This window comes from Maylandia zebra, linkage group LG10 (genome assembly GCF_041146795.1).
Source record: "Maylandia zebra isolate NMK-2024a linkage group LG10, Mzebra_GT3a, whole genome shotgun sequence".
Lineage (NCBI taxonomy): Eukaryota > Metazoa > Chordata > Actinopteri > Cichliformes > Cichlidae > Maylandia > Maylandia zebra.
Window position 1 is genome coordinate 26,063,464 of NC_135176.1, and position 20,537 is coordinate 26,084,000.

Here is a 20,537-nt window from a genome sequence, read left to right on the forward strand (position 1 = left end):
AAAACAAAACAAAACTAGACTATGAGTCAACTGCTTTAAAAAAATGTTTTTACTGTAATATTCAGTTCACTATGATATATTAATTTTCCCTCAATCTTGCACCCCCCATATGCTTTCCACATAATACTAATTAAAGAGACTGAAACAAAAAAACTAAAACTAAACATTTTTAGAAAAATAAAAAGCAAAAACGAAACAAGAAAAAATTGAAAATATAAATCAATTATAACTCTGCTAACAGCTAAAATAGCATTTAAATTAAGCTGCTGTTTCAAGTAAATTGCCATTTATTCAAAATCTTTAAAAAATACTGAGCTTACAAGTGATTTCAAAGGACTCATGAGCTGCAAAAAGAAATCCATAACTTTAACTGCTTTCTTTTAAAAATGTATTGTTTAGTAAAGTAATCTCTCCAGTGACAATTCATTTCCCCCAACATGAAAAATGTTATTAGAAATTGCTCCAAACCCCAGCAGAAATAACAGTCTATTCAGGAAATACAGAAGACAATAATTCATTTGACCCTGGCTTTTTATTGAAAAGTTCTCTCTTTTACAATATAATTTATTTTTTCCTTTAAATATCACAAAGTAAATCACTAAGCAGCAGCGGCACTACCAATCCCTCTACATCCTGAACACAGTAACAATAAAGGTTTTGTCTTCATGTTTGTAGTCCTTAATCAAATTCATATGTTGCCAGCTGGATGAACCGGAGACGTGTTGTGAATACAGACATCTGTGACCACTGAAGCTAAATGTGTGGATAACGGCAGCAACCTCAAAAACACATTTAGAGAACTGAAAAATAAAAGCTTTGACACCATTGCACATTTCCTGTTTCTTTTAAATAGACAATGACTTCAAGAAGAATGACTTGAACACAAAAACTTTGTAAAGGCAGTCAGTTTTGAGTGTGCGGGCCACATCCTGTTTGTAGTTCTCACTCTGTGTCTGAGAACTCATCGGGAACTGGACAAACTGGGTTTCCGAACAATGACTCGCAGCCACTGCTGATTCAACAAAGCCAGATATTAAAGGGCAGCTATTGCACATGATTGTTTCAGGTGACAGATCTTTTGATTCACTTTTGCAATCAGATTTGTTTTTGTTTTAAGTCATACTTTACTGTTAAATGTTTAACTTAACAATTACAACTGCAGTTCTGAAGGAGAGAAAAAAAAGCTTCAATCCCAACAAGTATATAATTCTCTATTCAGCTTGTCATCAAAGATTTGTCCTTATCATCACAACGTCAAAGATTAGGTTTGTGTCAGTCTCTCTCTACACACACACACACATATTTATATGTGTCAATAAAAGCTTCCACTTTTAAACATCTGTAATTTGAGACCGTCTATTTCCAAGAATGACAGAGACAGAAATGCAATTCAGTGCAACAATTCACTTTAAAGGCCATATTTAAAATTATTTTGACACAATAAAAATAATCAAGCTTACTAAATTATTATTATTATTAAGGTATCTACTCTGGCCATACCATTCACCAGATTTGAACCATTAAAGAGATGTGTAAGGCTGTGCTCTCCATCATCCAAACACTAAATAAGTGTGTATGTATATTTTCTCTCCATTTGTCATAAAACAAAAAGAAAATTGAAGTTTGTGGTGGAATAAAATAATGACATTGCAGCTATTTTAAAACAATTTCTCCCCAACATTTTTTCCAAAGCAATTTGACTTCAGCTTGGCTTCGCAGCAAAGCAGATGTTTAACTAATTAATGCACACAAGCCTCGTGAGCACTGCTCACTGTTTGGGGAGCTGGCACAGATCCAGCAAACAAGCCCTAGGGTGCCTTAAAGGACACATCTTCACAGTTTAAGACAAGTCCAAGTGATTTAGATTGCAGCTCCCTCTGGATCCATCAAATTAGATTAAACCGGAGAGCCTTGGAAGTTCAAGGCGATATTCAACAGCTGGGCTCCGAGGTCTGCCTGCTGCCCTCCAGGCAGGAACTCTGCAGATAGCTCTCTGTAGGTGCTGCAGACTCTACGTATATGAATGTCCTTCCTGTGAATGGCGTGTTTCCATATATGCCGTGCCTCGCCGTATAAAACTACTAAACATCTGCGAGGAAGGTGCACAGCTACATGGACCTCCCCTGTTAGTCCCAGCTCTGGCAGGCCCAGCTCCAGAGACATGGTGAGTGTAGTGTCTGACAACATGTTAATGGTGACTAAGCGCTCCCCCCATAGCCAAGAATCGTCTAAGTGTGGATCAATGGCTGCACCTCGCTCAGGATGATAATCCAAGTTGCACTGCTCCACTGGCTGGAAGCCAGCTAGAGTTGATTCCTGATACATCCGAAGCACAAGTTTATGGCTCAAAGCAGGGAGTCCACTGAAGCCACCCACACGCACTTTCTTTTTCTTGAAGTTCACCTTCGGGCCAAAGTCCTGCAACGATATTGGACTCCATTACTAATATATATATATATATATATATATATATATATATATATATATATATATACATACATACACACACACTTTCCATACTACATATATCAAATAGAAGATAAGAATTTTCTAACCTATACATTTTTAAGTAGCAGAAAGCAATTCTGGTTATTTTATTAATATGATTATCAAAACTGAGACCACAGTCCAAAATGATGCCAAGGTGCCTGACTTGTTCATTGTGTTTCAGAGAAAGGGATAATAAATATGAACAAATTTTCTCTGTCTCTGACTTTTTTGGATTTTTCTATCTTGTCTCTATTCATTTCTAGAAAGATTCTAGACATCCACAAGTTAATGTCATCAACGTAGCTTCATAATTTGTGAACAGGTTTCAGAGGTGTCGAACTCCAGGCCTCGGGGGCCGGTGTCCTGCAGGTTTTAGATCTCACTCTGGGTCAACACACCTGAATCAAGTGATCAGTTCATTACCAGGGGCCCGTTCTTCGTACGTCGCTTACTACATCCAAGATCAAATGACACATCCAAGATCAAATCATCGCGCTAACCGTGAGCTCGCTAATCCGGTTCCCCGAACACACCTGCTGTTGACGATTACTACAGCTGGACGCAGGAATGTGACATCACTGGGTGTCGTAAAAGGGGCTACGCATCGATAGTAGAAACATTGATCGGCAACCCGCTGATTGGTCGGCGAAAATGTCGAAGGGGCGTGCTCGGTATTTTCCGGCAGCAGAGCAAGAACTCATGAGTGAGGGATTTCAGGAGTTTCAGAGTTTAATGAAAACGCAAGAGAACACTGCAAAGGCTGCAAAAGCAAGGAGAGAGGGGCTGGCAGAAAGTTGCTGACAAATCAAACTCGTAGGTAATTTAATAATAATAATAATAATGGATTGGGTTTATATAGCGCTTTCCAAGGCACCCAAAGCGCTTTACGATACCACTATTCATTCACTCCCACATTCACACACTGGTGGAGGCAGCTACGGTTGTAGCCAGGCTGCCATATCGCGCCATCGGCCCCTCTGGCCAACACCAGTAGGCGGTAGGGTAGATCTATCATATGACACTATATTGTCCAATATCATATGGCATTATATTATATTATAATATGTTATATTATATCCCCTTTCACATTAGAGCCACAACAGGACCCACAAGAAAATGGGAACAAGTAAAAGTGGAATACAGGAGTATTCTACAGAATGGTAATATTTATCTCTTAGATTGCTTTGCGTCTCTTGGCAAGGTAATACTGGCCTGTAATACTCTGTTAGTTTGTTCATAACAGCAACCAAGAAAAGGGCAGAGGAAAAAAAGACAGGTGGGTGGTCCTGCACCCCCTCGTCAACAAGTTGGTTAAGTAAATAATACCCTCACGGGAATATCGATATCTCTCTATGAGCACACTGTCGCGCTGAGGTAAAGGATCCTGTCTGTCCCGCAATATACGCTGAATTCTGAGGACTCTCCTTATCAATCTTGCACCTTCCGCAATGGGTTGGTCGTGTATACGGACAGGACATGGCTGCGACAGGCTTCCCAAATCCACCTTCACTTTTATAGCCGTGGTCTCTCATCTTGATTACACGAAGTAATTTACAATTACTACTCTGAAATATGAATTACATCTGTAATAATCACATACATGTAATAGAATGTTAATAGTTCATTTCCCTTTTTTAGGAAATGACCTGTATGTATCTGTGTGAAATCAATAAAAGGATCAAGTGCTGCATTATCTTTAGTTACATTGATAATATTTATTTATGGTGAAACAGTGGAGAAATATCGCTGTTGCTTTCGTATAAATGAAGCGGACATACCTGCGTGGCCGCGATCTAATCCTGTTTACATAAAGTAAACCTGCTCCCGAGCAGGTTTACGCTTACGGCTCTGTTGCTATGACAGCAAGTCCCGGATGAGCTTCGGGGAACCGACTGATCCAGGATCACGCGAAATCGTCAACAATCTAATCCGGCTAACCTACTTAGCGAGGTACGAAGAACGGGCCCCAGGCCTCTGGAGAACTTCAAGACATGTTGAGGAGGTAATTTAGCCATTTAAATCAGCTGTGTTGGATCAAGGACACATCTAAAACCTGCAGGACACCGGCCCTCGAGGCCTGGAGTTCGACACCTGTGAGTTAGATGATAAGGTTAAAAAGTAACCACTGACAGAATGTTTATTTCTGCAGTTCTAAAAATATTAACTGACACATAGAAACATTTACCCTTTAGTCATGATGAAACCCAATCGAGAAACTGAATCACGAAGCCTTTGAATTAAAATATCACGATCAACAATCAACAGTGTTGAAGGCAGCATGGAGAAGTATGACTCAAACTCTCTGTGAATCACTGTTGATGACCTGAGTAAACTCGGACTGGCACTTACCGGTATATTGACTTTACAGCCCTGATAATCGCTTCTATAAATCATAGTCTAAACAAAAATGTTTTGTCTGTTTTTATTTGATAACATGCTAACCTGTTTTCTTCGACCGGACTGCGACTCCTTCCACACATCCTGGTCCATCGCACATATGAGCTCCTTCTCTTCCTCTTCTGATATGAAGTTCTCCCACAGAAAGACCCCAGAAAAGGGGAAGGATGCAGCCTGGGCATCTTTTCCAACAGCGAGCCTCGACTGAGGATCGTAGAGGAAATGATGGACAATCTTCACAGAAAGATAGATAAATAGAAAAACATCGTTATTTATACAGTAACGCAAATGTATTCCTAGAATTATTATTATTTTGGCGATGAAATTGACAGTTTGTAGTGAATGCCTTTTTGTTATAATGACAAACGCTGTTGGTAGTGATGGCCCGCTTGAAGCTGACGCTCCGGAGCGTGTGTCGAAAAAAACAACACACTGGTTCAGAAGCACTGTGTCGAGGCTTGCTTCGTTTGGCAAAAGTCACGTGACCAGTGACGTCCGAAGCTTCATTACGCACGTAACTGCTTCGGTACCTGATTCAAACGGATATAAGGAAGTGAATCATCCACGGGATTCGTGGAGTGTGTTGATGGTGACAGATAGCGACGAGGTGATCATTCCACTGACAGATATGGAGCCAGCGAGGAAGAGAGGACGTTCTGGCGTGTGGGAATATTTTGAGTTGATTTTGCTCAATTCATTTTATCTGCCGAAGTGAAAAACTTGAAATGTCCAAAATCATGTTTTCATAATGTAAATATCATTACAGCATATGACTTTAGGAACACTTCCATGTGAATTAAAGCTAATGAAGACTACAAAAATGTATTTGACACTATACGTACATTACATTGCTACACAGTTTAGAAAATCATTTTGTTTATTGTTTTTAGGTGATAGTCTGCAGGACCCAGGAATACCTGCATATCTACCAGCTTGCAGTGTGGTTCCTGCACTCCACAGCCTCTTCTGTTCCATGCAAGTGGATTTTCTCCAGGGCAGGAGAAACTATTTCTAAGAAAAGAAACAGACTCAGCCAGCGCACAGTAACACTAATCCTCTTTTTAAATTGTTAGAGATTTTCTACATTATACATTATAACCAAATCTCTATAATACAATATAATCAAGTAAGCCTTATATTCTAACCAAGTAAGCCTTATATTCTAACCAAGTATGCCTTATATTTTGTGTGTTCATATATTTTCACATAACCAACCCTATTGTTGAAGAATCACCTAACCAAGTCTATTGTTAAAGGAAAACTGATGCATTCCTTACCTCAGTGTCTGAGATGTTTGACAGCATGATATAATGATGCATTCTTTTCCTTTAGTGTCTGTGATGTCAGATAAAGCATGATATACTTCTGTATTCTTATCCCAGTGTGTGAAAGATCAGATAAGCTGATTTAATGTTTAACCTCTTCCCTGACAGTTAAAAGAGGAAGTACTATGTAACCCATTTTTGCCTTATAAATAAAGCAAGCGAGCCTGTGCTCAGTGTGTGTGTCTTCTCAGAGGCATTCACCCGTGCGCACGTTTTCTAATTACACTCTGAGTCGGTCTGCAGTTGTCTCATTTCTCTTACTTGTGTTTGAACAAATGTCTACCCCTGACATAAATGTAAATAACAAAAGGGCTACCTTACATAGATCATGTTTTTACTTTGCAAGTTCTTGATTAGGGGTGGGTTTTGATTATCGCTTTTCTGATTACAATCCATGCTAAATTGAATAAAGTGATATTGATTCATTAAAATCCCGTGTCGATTTGTAAATTAACGTTATTATGCCTGAAACGCCAGCATCTCAGGTTAAACCTCACAACATGTCGTCAAACACCATACAGCTAAAACAGTAACTGGGAGCAGGTTTACGGATTCTGCATACAAACGTAAACACAGAGCGCGGACCCGACGCGTCAGAATCAGATTTTGATGTGTCGTCGGGTCCGCGCTGTGTTTGCCTCTTTTTTTTTTTCGCTGGCTTCTGCAGCTGCAGGTTTCATAACTCTCTGTTTACATCTCTAATTAAGTCTAACATGTGTCAGCTTTCTTTTAACATATACAAAATTATGGATATATACTGTTAAATGATCAGAATTGTAATAGTTCTGACTGAGGCAAAACTTTCCAGATTCCAATCAAATTGAATCGGATCCTGTATCGAATCAAAATGATTCTACAAATCAGTGACGATGCAGCCATACTCAGCCCCCTAAGCATTTTCCCTTTCCAGTTCACAATCAATCCCACCCCTAGGTCAAAAATATGTATAGGAATTGGCCTAATCTAATATTTTGTATGAACCTGTCAAGCTGTCCAGTGATTAAACGACAAGTAGATGGAGGCAGGACTTCACAGCAGGGGCATACTCCATAATATGCTGTGCATTCTCATATGTATATTATATATATTGCTCACTTATTGTATTTACCAACATCAAGGAGTTATGAGCAAAGAAAGGCCACACCATAGTGCATGTTTAAATAGGGAAAGTTTATTGATCAAAATGTATTACGCAGATACGCATTACATTTTTTTCAGCCCCCCAATCGAGAAAACAAAACCAATTACATGTTCAAAGCAACGGAACGGTGGCCCAATATCAGAGAGAACTCCACTCTTGAGTGAGCAGTGATAATTGAGCAGTCCGTTTTATTTTGCAGATTCAAGCTGCTCTTCAAAATTTTCACCACCAGATGTCACCGGAGAGGACTGTGTTGAAAAGCTTCGAGTAATGAACCGTTTTTCAATACAAGCTTCAGTGCTTCGGAAAGCTTCATTTGGCCATCACTAGCTGTTGGCACACATTTATAACCGCAGTAATATCCCTTTAATAAGGATGGAATGTCCTCAGAGGGCACCCGTAGCTTGTTGTGTGTGCGCTGCTGTTAGCAGTATTTGATTATTTTTTTAACTGTTATAAGCACAATATATAAGTATTCTGTTGGAAAACAGTACCTTTGATTCACTCGCCTCCGGTTGTACTTTCTCTTTCAACCCTTCGCAAACGAGACACCGGCGGACACCTTTACAAGCGCATGAAGGCACGTCGTCACTGGTGTCGGGAGCCATCATCCTGCATCTTCTTCTTGTGTCAGGAAGAGGCAGCAAACGAAAACATTTTTTATCGACACCTAGCGGAGAATGCGGGTATTTTCAGGGTTTGAGAATTATCCAACCAAAGCTAAAAGAGGATGCAAATAAGAAAACACATTTCTGAATATAAAAAATACACACACACACACACACACACACACACACACACACACACACACACACACACACACACACACACACATATATATATATATATATATATTCATATATATATAGAGAGAGATTGTTGATCGTGATATAAGGGTAAATGTCGGGAGTGGCTGCCTTAAAAATCTGCCCTCCAACTTTTATGTCCTTAAAATACTTGTAAAAACTGTTTGCTTGTTTGTCCAAAAGCCTCTTATTGCCTTTGTTTTCTTAGAACAGATAATGGTACAATAAATAATTTTAAAGTGTTTTTGCGGATATTTTGTTGACTCCGTTAACATATAGGAGATTTTCATATACTTCAGTGCCACCCTGCCTAGACCTCTTGCCCCTCCTTGCCGTTCTGTTAAAGTCTTCATTGTTCATTGCTCTAAACTGGGAGTGCCAGAATGAATGCATTTCAGGGGCTACAGACAGCATAATCTACTCTTCAGTTCTAGACCCTTTCTTTTGAACCACATCCTGAAAATGTTCTGAGTGGTGATTAACGGCACAACTTCAACTAAATCATTCAAAAATGACATGAATTTTACCTTTTTTGTTTTATCACATTGGAACTATACAAAAGCAGAAAATATTCAGATGATGGCTTTTTGGAATGAAATGTCAATACTATTTCACTTCTTTGTGATCCAAAGAACTTAAAATAACGTAATTTTAAATCAATGTCAATTTAATTTATACAGCACTTTTAATTACACTTAAACTCAATGTGCTTAACGTAAATGAAAAAGAATCATATTAATAAAAACTAAGTTATTGTACAATTGTCATAGGGTTAAGGTTAGTGCCTGGCAGGCAAAACCCAGGCTGTAAAAACAATTTCGTGTTTAAACCACGCCCACCGGATATACGTAACATTTCCCCGGGAAAGCTCGGTTTCGGCAAGAGTGTTTTGAGTTCGCTCAAGTGTTTGGTAAGTGATATTAATCACAGATATTGGCAAGTTTTAAGTTGTTTAATAATAAAATCAAAACCACTAACGCTTGCTCTAATTAAGCCAATAATTGTTATTTGTGTTTGTAGCCGAGAAATATAAATATATAGAGATATATACGGCTGTCGGCACTGCAACGTGGTTAGCTAGAAGAAACTCAAACTTATTCTCATATAACACTTTCTCATCTTCTTTAAGTGAAATATCCTTCCTCACCTTAGTATGTATGGATCTATATATAGACGTTATGATAACGTTACTTAAAGGATAGCGCGTTATGAAATCGCATTTAGCCTGTTATTGTTGAATAGCCGCTAATTTATTGTAAACTGTTTTTGGAGGAAATCTTCCATTTCTTTAACAGATTCATCATGCTGAGGAGCTAGAGGGGATTTTAATTGCTAAATGGAAAAAATGCCAAAAAAGAGTAATTAGATCAGCTAAAACAAGTGGAACAAGCTCAGTTGTAAACAATATCTGTGTAATAATATTAAACACAAATCTACTTTTCTAAGTCTTTGTCTGTACTACAGCGTTTCTCATCCACAGGAATTTTCATTGTTCTCGAGGCTGATCAGTGGTGTTGATTACTAATCAGGCCTTCTAAAGCAGTTACAGACCTTACCCTATTGTTTGTATCTAATTATATTCTTAAAGAGCTTTTACGGAGTTTCAGTCCTTGATGTAGTCAGTTTGTTTTGGCCATGTGGGCGGTGCTCTGGTTGTGTGATTAGAACAGGATTGACAATATAAACAAACTAGGAGGACACTTCTCTCAGCCCTAGCTTCAGTTTGCCATCTTCACTCCTGAATTGTGCTTCTTCCTGCAGATAAGTGATGGAAAAAATCACTGAGAAACTTTTACTGGAGAAAGCCTCTCCAAAAGCCAACAAACTGGAGCAAATCATGACTTTGAAGTAAGGACTTCTTATTCTTCTTATTCTTATTCTTCTTATTATGCCCTGTAGGTGTCTTGCTGTCTTGCTGTTAAAGTTGCACTGAAGTAAACTGGTAATGCTTAGTTACAGTTGTGGTGACAAGTTTACATCCACTCATCATGGGCATGATTGTCATGGTATTTTTATGATGATTCTTGTTTTTTTTAAAGTAATTAAAATGTATCCATTCATTCCACCCTGGAAATTATGAAGCCCTAAATGACCATGACATTTATACCAATGCTGAGTGCACATAAACAGCTAAGGCCCTAATAGTCAAAGACATTTTCCAGTTGGCTATTTAAAAACTGGAATAAAACATTGAATTAATGGAAATATTTTTATACTTTTGTGATATTTGTGTGTATGCAATAAGATTTAAATAAATGATTATAGATGTAATACTATAATCACTAAACGGTGTCATATGTAATTTTATTTCATACCCCATGGAAACACTAACTTTGGTGCTCTTTGTGTTTCAGCCTGTCTAAGATGAGGTTGAAGCTTCAGGATCTACCTGTCAAGCTGCTGTCCCGTCTCCAGTCTCTGGAGAAGTTGGATCTTTCTGGAAACATGCTGCAGGAATTTCCCAAGAACCTGGAGCTTCCTGCTCTTCGTTTCCTGGACCTGAGCGACAACCAGATCGAGGACGTTACCACTCTGGACTCGCTAAGCAACGTAGAAGAGCTGAGGATGGATGGCAACCTCTACATCACTGTGAGCACATCGCTTTGTTTTCTCCTTACACTCCTGTTTTAGTGTCACTCTTTGCAGCTACAGCACAAATGGCAAATACATGAACAGGTTATAACTGACACTTGTCATCAGTATTTCATAAAATCACATACATCTACACCTACTGCTGTCTGGCTTGGCTCATGGAGAAATATTTGAGTCAGGCCACATTGCTGAATGATCATATCAGCTGATTATTAGTGTTAGCATTGCAAGGGAGCACCCTGCATCAGTTGTCATGACAATAAAATATTCATGTGTTTGACTCCCTCAGCCAGCTCAGGCCTTTGTCTGCTGAGTTTGTGTATTCTGTCTTAAGGGTTTCCTCCTGCAATGCAAACACATGCTGATGATGTGAAATGAAGTCCTGTAGGTGTGAATGGCTCTTTTTTGTGTCAACTCTAAGATAGACTGTTGTCCAGCCTTTTCCCCCCACTGTGAAAGAGACACAGTTTCAGCCCCCACTATCCTGCAGATGATAAATGGAAATAAGGAAATCCTTGCTCCTCTGTAGGATCTGGTTGTTTTTCTAGGTGATTCATATGATAAAGCAAAACACATCCCTGCATTCTTATTATCCCAGTGCCCCAATGAAAACTGTATTATTAGCAGAGAAATTCTTTTAAAAATGGTTTCCGCTCATTTTCATCATTTGCTTCTGATTGGCTGCCACTCATAAACAAGATCAAATAGCTGGCACACAACAAATATATATGATCTTTGTCAGCTCAGTGATCAGAATGAGTAATTACATAATAATTCTGAAGTATAAATCATTCACTGAACTGCAAATAATGGAGGAATTAAACTCTTTTCCTTTTTTGCTGTGATCTCCAGTGTCTTCCACATTTGCACAGTCATATCAAATGTACAGTATTTTTGAAAGTGTTCACAGAGAGACTGCTTTTTTAGGTCCCTTCATCATAAAATGCCGCCACACTGACTTAATTGTTAACGTTTCTTTTGGTTATCAGGTGAGTGACACTTACAAGCTGATGGTGTTGCTGCCCAATCTGAGGATTTACAACGGTAAAGATGTCAGTACTTATGCCAACCACTTGCGTTATGTCTACAGTGATAATCTGAGGACCAGGGTATGGAACTAATATCTTATTTTGCTCTACTTCATGGTGTTGGTGTTAATGTTCCTGCATTTGATACTGTACAAAGTCATAACATGCACCAAAAAATGATTTTTAGCAGCTGTTGTTTTGGAAAAAAAAACAACTTCTGGCCCAGATGTGGCAATGCGTCATCGTTTCATCACGTAGCCTGGAATCGCTGTCCTAACTATTGCTGTTTATTTTAGATTGCTGCTCTTTGGGAGAATAGCTTCTGCCTCCCTGATCCCATCACAGCAGAGAAAATAGATGTCTTGGAGAGCAAGTTTGTCAGCACTGCTTCTTATCAAGTTAAATTTGGGCCCAATTCAGTCAGTGACTTCACCAGGTGGAGGGTAAGTTTAGAGTGCTTTAGCACTTGTTTTTGGCTGCTTTCTGTTACATTTAATAACTTCTTCTTTGTCTCCTTTGGATCCTAGGTGGGGATATTAGCTAAGGAGTATCTTCTCTCACTGACAGAACCAAAGAAAGAAGTTGATAGCGTGGAGACTACAGGCACTCAAAATAACTCTGTGAGTCATTGTGTGCACTAAATATTGCTGCATTAATGAAGTTGCACCAGAGATCAGCAGCTTCCTACTTAGTGTCTCTGCTTTAGTCCAGAATATGCTTTTATATCCAAAGTTCTGTAGTCAGCTGATGATGATGTTAGAAGATTTAAAGTTCATACAGTGGCTTCGTCTTACACAGGATGTCTCGAAGCCTGCGAAGAGGAAACAAACTGAATCAGTTATAGACACCAGCATAAGACTGAGGCCTCACAAAAAGCCTCGCACAGATCCCGCAGCCTCTGCAGCCTCAGACAGTCCACGCCAGTCGAGATTCCGCCTCAAGCCTCAGACACAAGATCCAATCGACACAATCAGGAATGTCCCCAGCAAAACAAGTCGGCCTCCCATTACCCCGAGCAGGGGAGAGAGGAGATCAGAGAGACCCAAGAGAAGTTTTCAAGAGCAGCAAACCAGCGAGGATGATGCTCAGAAGAAACGGAAGGAAAGTTTGGGCAAAAAGGATTCACGGAGAGATGCTGACATGCTGCAAACAGTAGAAATTCGCAGCGACACACAGGTAAGGGAAATATACCTTCTTTGCTAAATGCAGTCATTTAAATTTTAGTCTGGCCAGTCAGATTCTCAGGAAATTTGCTGCCAATGCCATTGATCACTGGAAAATTGATCTGCCTGAATTCCCAAGACAAAAGATCTAAAAAAAAAAAAAAAAAGGAAAAAACATACCTGAAGTCAAAATGTATCTTGAGACAGCCAGTAGGTGGCAGTATTAGTCTGTGTTTCCATGCAGACTTGTACATCTGGCAGCTGGTACAGAACATATGTCCCCTCTTGATGAATTTTAGTAATTTGGCTCTTCTTTAATTTTTCATTTAGCTCCAACAGGTCTTTTCTTTTGTCTAATAACCTGGTTTATTGTCAAAATAGCTGTGAACCCCCCACTTTTCTTTTTTTTTTTTGCTCGAGCTTTGTGTGCATCAGTATTGGTAGCATCACTATAGGTATCATCAGATTGTGCCTTCATTAAAGTTTCTCCCCCTATCTCCCTTCTCCATCTCATGATTCCTTCCTCCAACAGCCGGTGCATCTCAAGCCGCTCCATGTTCTTCAGTGCCACAGCAAACAGGACAGCTTAGAGGACTTCTCCACCCAGCTGTGGGCCTGTGCTTTCCAGCCACTGCCTGATTCTGCTGGTATTGTTTGAATACACGTTGAAAAACAGTTGCAGGGCATCTCCAAGTCAAACAAAGCTTTAAGGATTAGAAGAAAGAGATTTGAAAGTTGTTGTTTTTTGTAAATGTGGGATTAAACTCAGGCTTTTTATCTTTATTAACAGGCAACGCTGGAGGAAGTCGTTTGGTCGCTACTTGTGGAGGAGACTCTATCTGTTTGATTGACTGTGAAATGGGGATGGTGATGAAGAAGTACAAAGTTCCCGGGGAGGTATGCTCCATTTATTCGGATTAGTCTGCAGTAGTTAGGCTTTAAAAACCTGAATTTTCTCTCTGTCTTTTGCTCAGACTCGTAGGATACTTGGTTCATAATGGCAAGAAAACAATAAAGCTCTCTGTCTGTTGCTTTCCTTTACACCAGGAGTTCTTCTCCCTGGCCTGGACTACAGTGCTGATGTCCAGAGGAGGCAATGCTTCAGCGCAGCACTGCAGCATTCTTGCAGCCGGTGGGAAGAGAGGGATAGTCAAACTGATTCATCCCAGAAACAACGTGGCCTACGGAGAGTTCAGAGCCAGCCGAAAGGCGCTGTCTGTCCTCCGATTTAACCACCAGCAGGGAAACTTCCTCTTCAGTGAGTAATTAATTACACAAACTCAAACCATAATAGCGAGTATGGATAAAAATTGGGAGTTTAAAGTTCTGACAGAGAATCAGATGGTTTGTAAATAAATCTTTTGTCAGGCTTAAACTTATAAAGAGAAAACAAATGAATAGCGAGGTGATTACCCATGTCTGTTGTAATCATTTACCATTGTTTACATATCAACCTCTGCTTCAGCTGTGATCTGATGTAGTGTAATTGTCCAGTTAGGAATTATTACCACCTCTTTGAATGTTTGCTGGACTGTTTTCTGCTCATGTTTTTCTCTCTGTTAGATATATTTTTTAAGGTTTTAGGGATCTGATGCCGTTTGTAAACAGTTGGCTATGGAAAGTGACACTCCTGTCTCTGTGTTCTAGTTGTATTCTTAGCTATGCCTGCTCTTAAGTCCTCACATCTCACTGATATTGCTTTAGCAATAATTTGCTCACCTGTTAGAGTAGTGGGCTTTACATAGTTTGATTTGCTCTTGTTTAAAGTGGGTTACTTGTAAAGTAACACCGCCTCAACTTCTGTCTTGTAGCGGGATCGTACGACAACAAGATCTTGATGTGGGATATCGGCGGGGTGGACAGCCAGTACAACTTCAAAGTTGTGTGAGTCTTTCTGCCAGGAAAAGTGTTTGCGATGCAATTTCTTTAGCAGATCACATCTGTTGTACTGACTTTTCTAAAATATATAACTGTTTATCAATAATACATTTTTAAATATATTTTTTTATGTTTTTTCAAACTGCTACCATTGACATTAAGATGAACGGTTCAGACTGTGATGTTGAAAATTTGCTGTTTGACCCTCCAGTCAGCTGCTGGTATTGGAAATCGGTACCACCCCTCTGCACATCTGCTTGCCCCCCACTGCTCCCAGTGCACACCTACTGACTGCCTGTGAGGACGGCTTGCACTGCTACAACACACAGCTCGGTGCCAACAACACCAGTAAGAGGTGAGATTTGAATCTCTCCCAGTCTACCTTTTATTCTGGTGACAGTCAGTGACCTAGACTATACTGGCTCACTATATCTGTTCACTGATGTTTTAATGAGAAAACTATGAATACATATGTGGCCCACCCAGAAACAATTACAGTGTTTTTGTTTTTATCTCCTTGGTAGGTCAAAAGAAATGGAGATAACTTTCCCCATATACAAGAAGGAAGACAAAGACCATGACTACCACACGGTGGACGGCCTGAGTTTTCTTAATGATGACATAGTGGGTAAGTGTACCACAATACCACTGTAGTTTTATTTACAGTGCCTTTAAACACATGCCACTCTGAGCTGGAAACATTGACTCATGCTGGATATAATTAGACCTTTCAGCGATGCTTGGCGTTGGCAGTCAGTCCAGGTTGGTCCTGACTTCATTTAAGTTTGAGGATCTGACTCTGGCACTCTGTAGTGTCATAGTCTCACTGTACAATATCAATCGCCTTGAGGTGACTTCTGTTGTAAATTGGTGCTACATAAATAAAATTGTCTAGCTTAAAATCTCCTGCTTATTACTATTCCTGACTTCCCTTTTCTCATTTTTTTTCCTAATCTTTTGCGCGCTCTGTCAATTATGATAGCATCCAAGAACTACCTGTATGGTTGCATCTACCTGTGGAGCTGGAGCAGGACCAAGGTTCAGCGGCCTGACAAGAAGAGCAAAGCAGTGCGTGCTGTGGTTCTGGCTGAGCTGCAGTGGACCAACACTCAGATTCCCTACCTGGCTCTCAACACCTGTCCTGGTAAGTTCACCTCATCTCATCAGTTCTGATGCATTTAACATTCAGTCGTCATTTCAGGTCATCATCAGTGTAGACAAAGGCAGTAAGCTCATTAACTGCCATCTTCCGGTCACCACAGATATTTTGGGAGCTGGGACACAGAAGGACAGTCCAGACTGGGTCTGAAGCCACTCCATAGTTGCCCTGACTGTCGGCTTTACTGTAGAACTGGATGTTTTCACTTTACAATCTAAATTACGTTCCAGGGTTATGATTTTAACCCTCCAGATTGTGGTGAATCAGATAAATAAAACATTCTAAAGCACAAATAGATGAGTGCACACCTTCACCGAAGCCACACACTCAGACCTGCAGCTCTGAAACAACAGAGAGGACAGCTGATGTAACTCAATCACTCTATGCTGTGAACTAATTTAGAAGATCTTGAAATGCAGACAGCTAATGACCTGAAGGACTTTAAAGTTCATTTAAAGGTTCCTGGTAGTAACTTGTGAAAAAACTACTTTAGTGCTTAGACCAAGAACATCACAGATACTCACCACGTGTACTTTTCTGTGTTCTCATTCCTATCATTAGGTCAAGCCTACATGGTGTGCGGTGATGACAAAGGCAAGATATGGACATACCACATCCCCAACCTCCAGAAAAACAGCTTCCACACTGGGAAACCCATACTGCCCACTGAGGTATCTGTATTCTCAGACAGTAGCTTTCTCTTACGATTCTTGTTTAGAGAAATATCGATTGTTTTTTTGTTCTTTTTTTTCCTAAAAATGAGTCTATTAAATTAGTCTGGGAGGTAGTTGCAGTCAGACAAAACAAACTCTCAGATTAGTGAACGTTATCCTAATCATCAGTTATACTTTCCTTCATTGTCCTTGTTTTTGCTCTCTTTTACTTTTATGTCTTATTAAAGTTGTTTCACAATCTTAGCTCTGAAAAGTGAAAACACATGGAGCTTCATCCGCCCACTTGTTTGTTTTCCAGCTGGATTTCTGGTGATGTCACAACATACCCAGATCTCAGCACTGGGCTGAAACATTGTCCTTCATGTGTGAATCCACTGAAGTCCCGTAAAGAGAGAGTTTCTTTGTCTTGCACTCACAAGACATTTAAATTTGCAGAAGCAGTTAATTGTGTTGTTCCTAGAGAAATACACGTGCACAGGAATGCACACAGGAAGCTTACAATAGATAAACACGGGCCATTCAAGTATTATTTTAGCTTCAGCATAATTTCCTCAGATTTTGTCTGCATCTCTGATAACAGATGTGTGCAACCACCATAAATATGAGAGATCTGAGCTGTGTAGTTGATTTTTGTTTCATTTTGGAAGATTACACAATGACCAGCTCTCACATATAAACACAGGATTATCGTGCACAGGAGTGCCTGTGCAGGCCATTAAGATAACGTAAAGGATGGAGACATTTTAAACCTACATTTCAATGAAATAAATGTCACTATCCATCTTCACTCTTTAAAGAGAGCTCAGTTTGCTTGCCTCTTTCAGCCTGCACATGAAATGTAAAGACTAGTGATTTGAGACTTCCAAAGCTTCACGTCGGCTGCGTGTAATGAGCCTAAACTTCAGATGCATTTCGCTTTTCTCTCCACTCAGCACTAACATGTTGTTTGTTTTTGGCAGGTGTTGGAGTGGCCGACCCCAGTTAAGAACGGCCACGGCAAGGTAGAAGGCCCCTCCATCAACAGCGTAGCCATGGACCCTGAGCTATGCTATCTAGTTGCCCTTAGTGACAAGAATATGGTGATAGTGTGGAAGAGAGAGGAGTCGCCCTGAGCAACCATGGACTGCACAGCCATAAAGAATCTGAGTGTGCCCCATTACTGAAAATGTGCACATTCATAATTTGCGAGTGTTGATGCTACATCAGCATCAAAAAGCATCACAGACTGAAGAACAAAAGAACTCTGTTACTTTTTTTACACAATAATGTATTATGTGGAGTTTAAACATAAAACTGTAATTTTCAGATGTTTTTGTTTTTACTTAAAGTTGCTGCTGTTATGAGTTATAGGTGATCATAGCTAGGTGACTTTGACTGTGACAGAATTATCCGTTGATTTGTCCAGAATGGACAGAAACGGCTCCATTTAGATCTACATGGTTACAATAATGAACCGTGGACTTCAAAATTCAGCTGATGACTGAATTTGTTTTCTTGTTTCTACTCCCTGGCACAGTTTCACAGTTTGGATGTGCAAACTTCAGTGTAAAAGTACAAGCGAGCCCAACATTAACAAAGCCATTTAGCTGGTTTAAGTTTAACTTGAATTAGTTAAAGCTTTGTTAAACTTTTTTTTAGCAGATCTGTGTGTAATGTCAGAACGGTCACGAGTTCGTGTCAAAGAATTATTCCTAACTTTAATGATGTGTTGTGGTAAGGTCTCACCCCTCCATCACCCTTGTTTCCACCAGTAAGGACCTGGTTTTTGCAGAAAAAGCAGTCCTAGCACACAGCAGATTGTGACTCCACATAATAAGACTGCTCAGTGTCTGCAGGATGTTTTAAGGGCTACAGTTTATCCACATTTTCACTGTAACAAACTTCATGTTTCACATTAAATTGGTTCATTCAGATTTAAGCCGTCAAGAGTCTGCGGCTTGTTTCTTTTTTGAAATATATGCTTTGTTGATAAGTATAGTTTTTGAATGTGAATGATTGAGGCTTTTATTTTCCTGTGCTACTTTTTTAATGATCAGATAACACTGAAGAGTGAAACTGCTGCAACATTTACTTTTCTGAATACTTCTCATGTCAGTGTGCTTATTGTGTTTTTATGCTTTAAAGCTGAAAGTGGACTGTTTTTTTTATTTTATTTAATTAAAGAAGTTTTTAGCTTGCTTCTAACTGCTTTTGGCTTTTAAGTGTATTCTGTTGTTGAATCAAATGTCTGAATTCTTAAGAAGTACAGCAAAGATGTAAACAGGTTGTTCTGTTGTACCTGGTATTGACTATTCTCATTTTAACCACTTGGTGGCTGGCATGGTTGTTTTTTCCTTAGCTCTGAAAACACAGACTACATTCTTTGGAAGGAATTTACTTGAAGGGTGCTTGCTACCCACTGTGCCCAGTAATGTATATGCTTAAAAAACAAACAATAAAAACAGAAGATTTCATTACAGAATCATATGTTTGGAAAAGGGGTTCAAAAATTAGATGAAAAGAACCACTCAGCTTATTTTACTGGGAGTACTTTGGTGCTACAAGGAAGAATGGATTCAATTACACAAATGATTTCCAGGAGTAAACATTGAAGTATCTGTAAAAGACAAAGATGAAAAGAAGAAAATGTTCCAAAACTATGAAAAATCTACAATGGACCAGCTCAGAAAGTGTAAGATGAAGGTTTTGACGTGACTCTCCCGGTCCACAAACCTAAACAATAATAGGAAATCTCCTAAAGGTGTTCTGAGACTCCTGGGAACCCAAGACTTTGGCAGGGATGGCTGTAAATTCTCTACACAAGAATCAAAAGACTTGCTGCTACAAAAAAAAACTTCCCCAAACAAGTTTTACTGAGCAGGTTATCCAACCATGCAGGATGTCCAAACTTTTACCTCAGACTTTTGTCCTGTTTTGTCTTCATAGGTCAGCAGAGTCCCTTTGTTAACAGTTTAGAAAGAATGCACTTTTGTATTAATTCAACCACACTTCATGTAAGGCTATATGAGTGCAAAACAAGACCGAGGGAGTCTTTCTCTTCACCTTCAGTGTTTCTGCCCTAGTCATCTTCCTAACATTGAAATATAGCAGGTATTAAGAAGTGCCCTCTCACCAGTAGTTTGAAAAAATTCTACACAATGATGACACATCATTCTTTATTATTCATCATTTCATTTTCTAACACCTATCCTGTGACACCTATTTTCGGCCCTCCTTCTGTTAGGACATGCCTGGAAAACTCATTTGGGACTCCCTCCCAAATTACTTATTAACTCCTCACCCTATCTCTAAGCAAGAAGCGATCTACCGTTTGGAGGAAGCTATTTTCTGGGATCTATGTATCCTAAGATCCCAGGGTTGTCAGGGGGCTTTTGCCTTTGGTAGGGTCTCCCAAGGCAAATCCTGGATGAGGGTACCATGAAAGATTAAAAAAAAAAAAAATGAAGGGACCTGTTTACTCTGGATTAGGGTTAGGGGGTTAGGGTTACTGGAGTTGCACTCTTGGGCAGGGGCTGGGGAAGGAGCTTGAGGGACAGGGTCTTCTGTGGGCTCACCACATACAGGATCCCCAATGAGGATTGGGTTCAAAGTGTGTTGGGTGGCAGTAAAAGGCAAGAGGCTGGGCGGTTCAATCCGTGGTTCTTGGGGCGGATTATTGGGACATTCTCTATCATTATTTACATTTATTTAACAGGAAGTGAAACTTGTGGGATTTGCATTTTTCACTTCTTAACAGGCACACAGCAAACACTAACTGCAGGTCCCTGAACCACGTTTTGTTTTTTTCAACAAACAGGAAAAATCCTAAGTAGCAAAAGGCATTCTAATTAATGGTCCTGAGCTCGTTTCTACCTGCATAAACGATTCACAAGTAACATACATGT

At 39.6% G+C, this 20,537-nt stretch overlaps 2 protein-coding genes across 3 annotated transcripts; one reads left to right on the forward strand and one right to left on the reverse strand.

Moving 5' to 3' along the window:
• Positions 1-513: 513 nt before the first annotated feature.
• Positions 514-7,980, reverse strand: alkbh4 (alkB homolog 4, lysine demthylase). Of its 2 annotated transcripts, XM_076889398.1 has the most exons (4): positions 7,848-7,972; positions 5,805-5,898; positions 4,933-5,121; positions 514-2,418 (listed from the first exon to the last, which is right to left on the reverse strand). In XM_076889398.1, exons 2-4 carry the CDS (start codon positions 5,808-5,810, stop codon positions 1,897-1,899), a joined length of 717 nt encoding a protein of 238 aa, XP_076745513.1. In that variant the 5' UTR covers positions 5,811-5,898; positions 7,848-7,972; the 3' UTR covers positions 514-1,896. The 2 variants fall into 2 exon arrangements, with proteins under 2 accessions (XP_076745513.1, XP_014264721.2); XM_014409235.3 differs by lacking the exon at positions 5,805-5,898 and having other exon boundaries at positions 7,848-7,980.
• A 1,035-nt stretch (positions 7,981-9,015) lies between these two features.
• lrwd1 (leucine-rich repeats and WD repeat domain containing 1) lies at positions 9,016-19,106 on the forward strand. The gene is made up of 16 exons (XM_004573480.3): positions 9,016-9,069; positions 9,921-10,007; positions 10,514-10,748; positions 11,741-11,860; positions 12,076-12,222; positions 12,307-12,399; positions 12,578-12,955; positions 13,475-13,589; positions 13,733-13,839; positions 13,990-14,200; positions 14,754-14,826; positions 15,032-15,175; positions 15,345-15,448; positions 15,803-15,964; positions 16,541-16,650; positions 17,613-19,106. The coding sequence occupies exons 2-16, from the start codon at positions 9,928-9,930 to the stop codon at positions 17,763-17,765; spliced, it is 2,232 nt and encodes a 743-aa protein (XP_004573537.3). The 5' UTR covers positions 9,016-9,069; positions 9,921-9,927; the 3' UTR covers positions 17,766-19,106.
• The last annotated feature ends 1,431 nt before the right edge of the window (positions 19,107-20,537 follow it).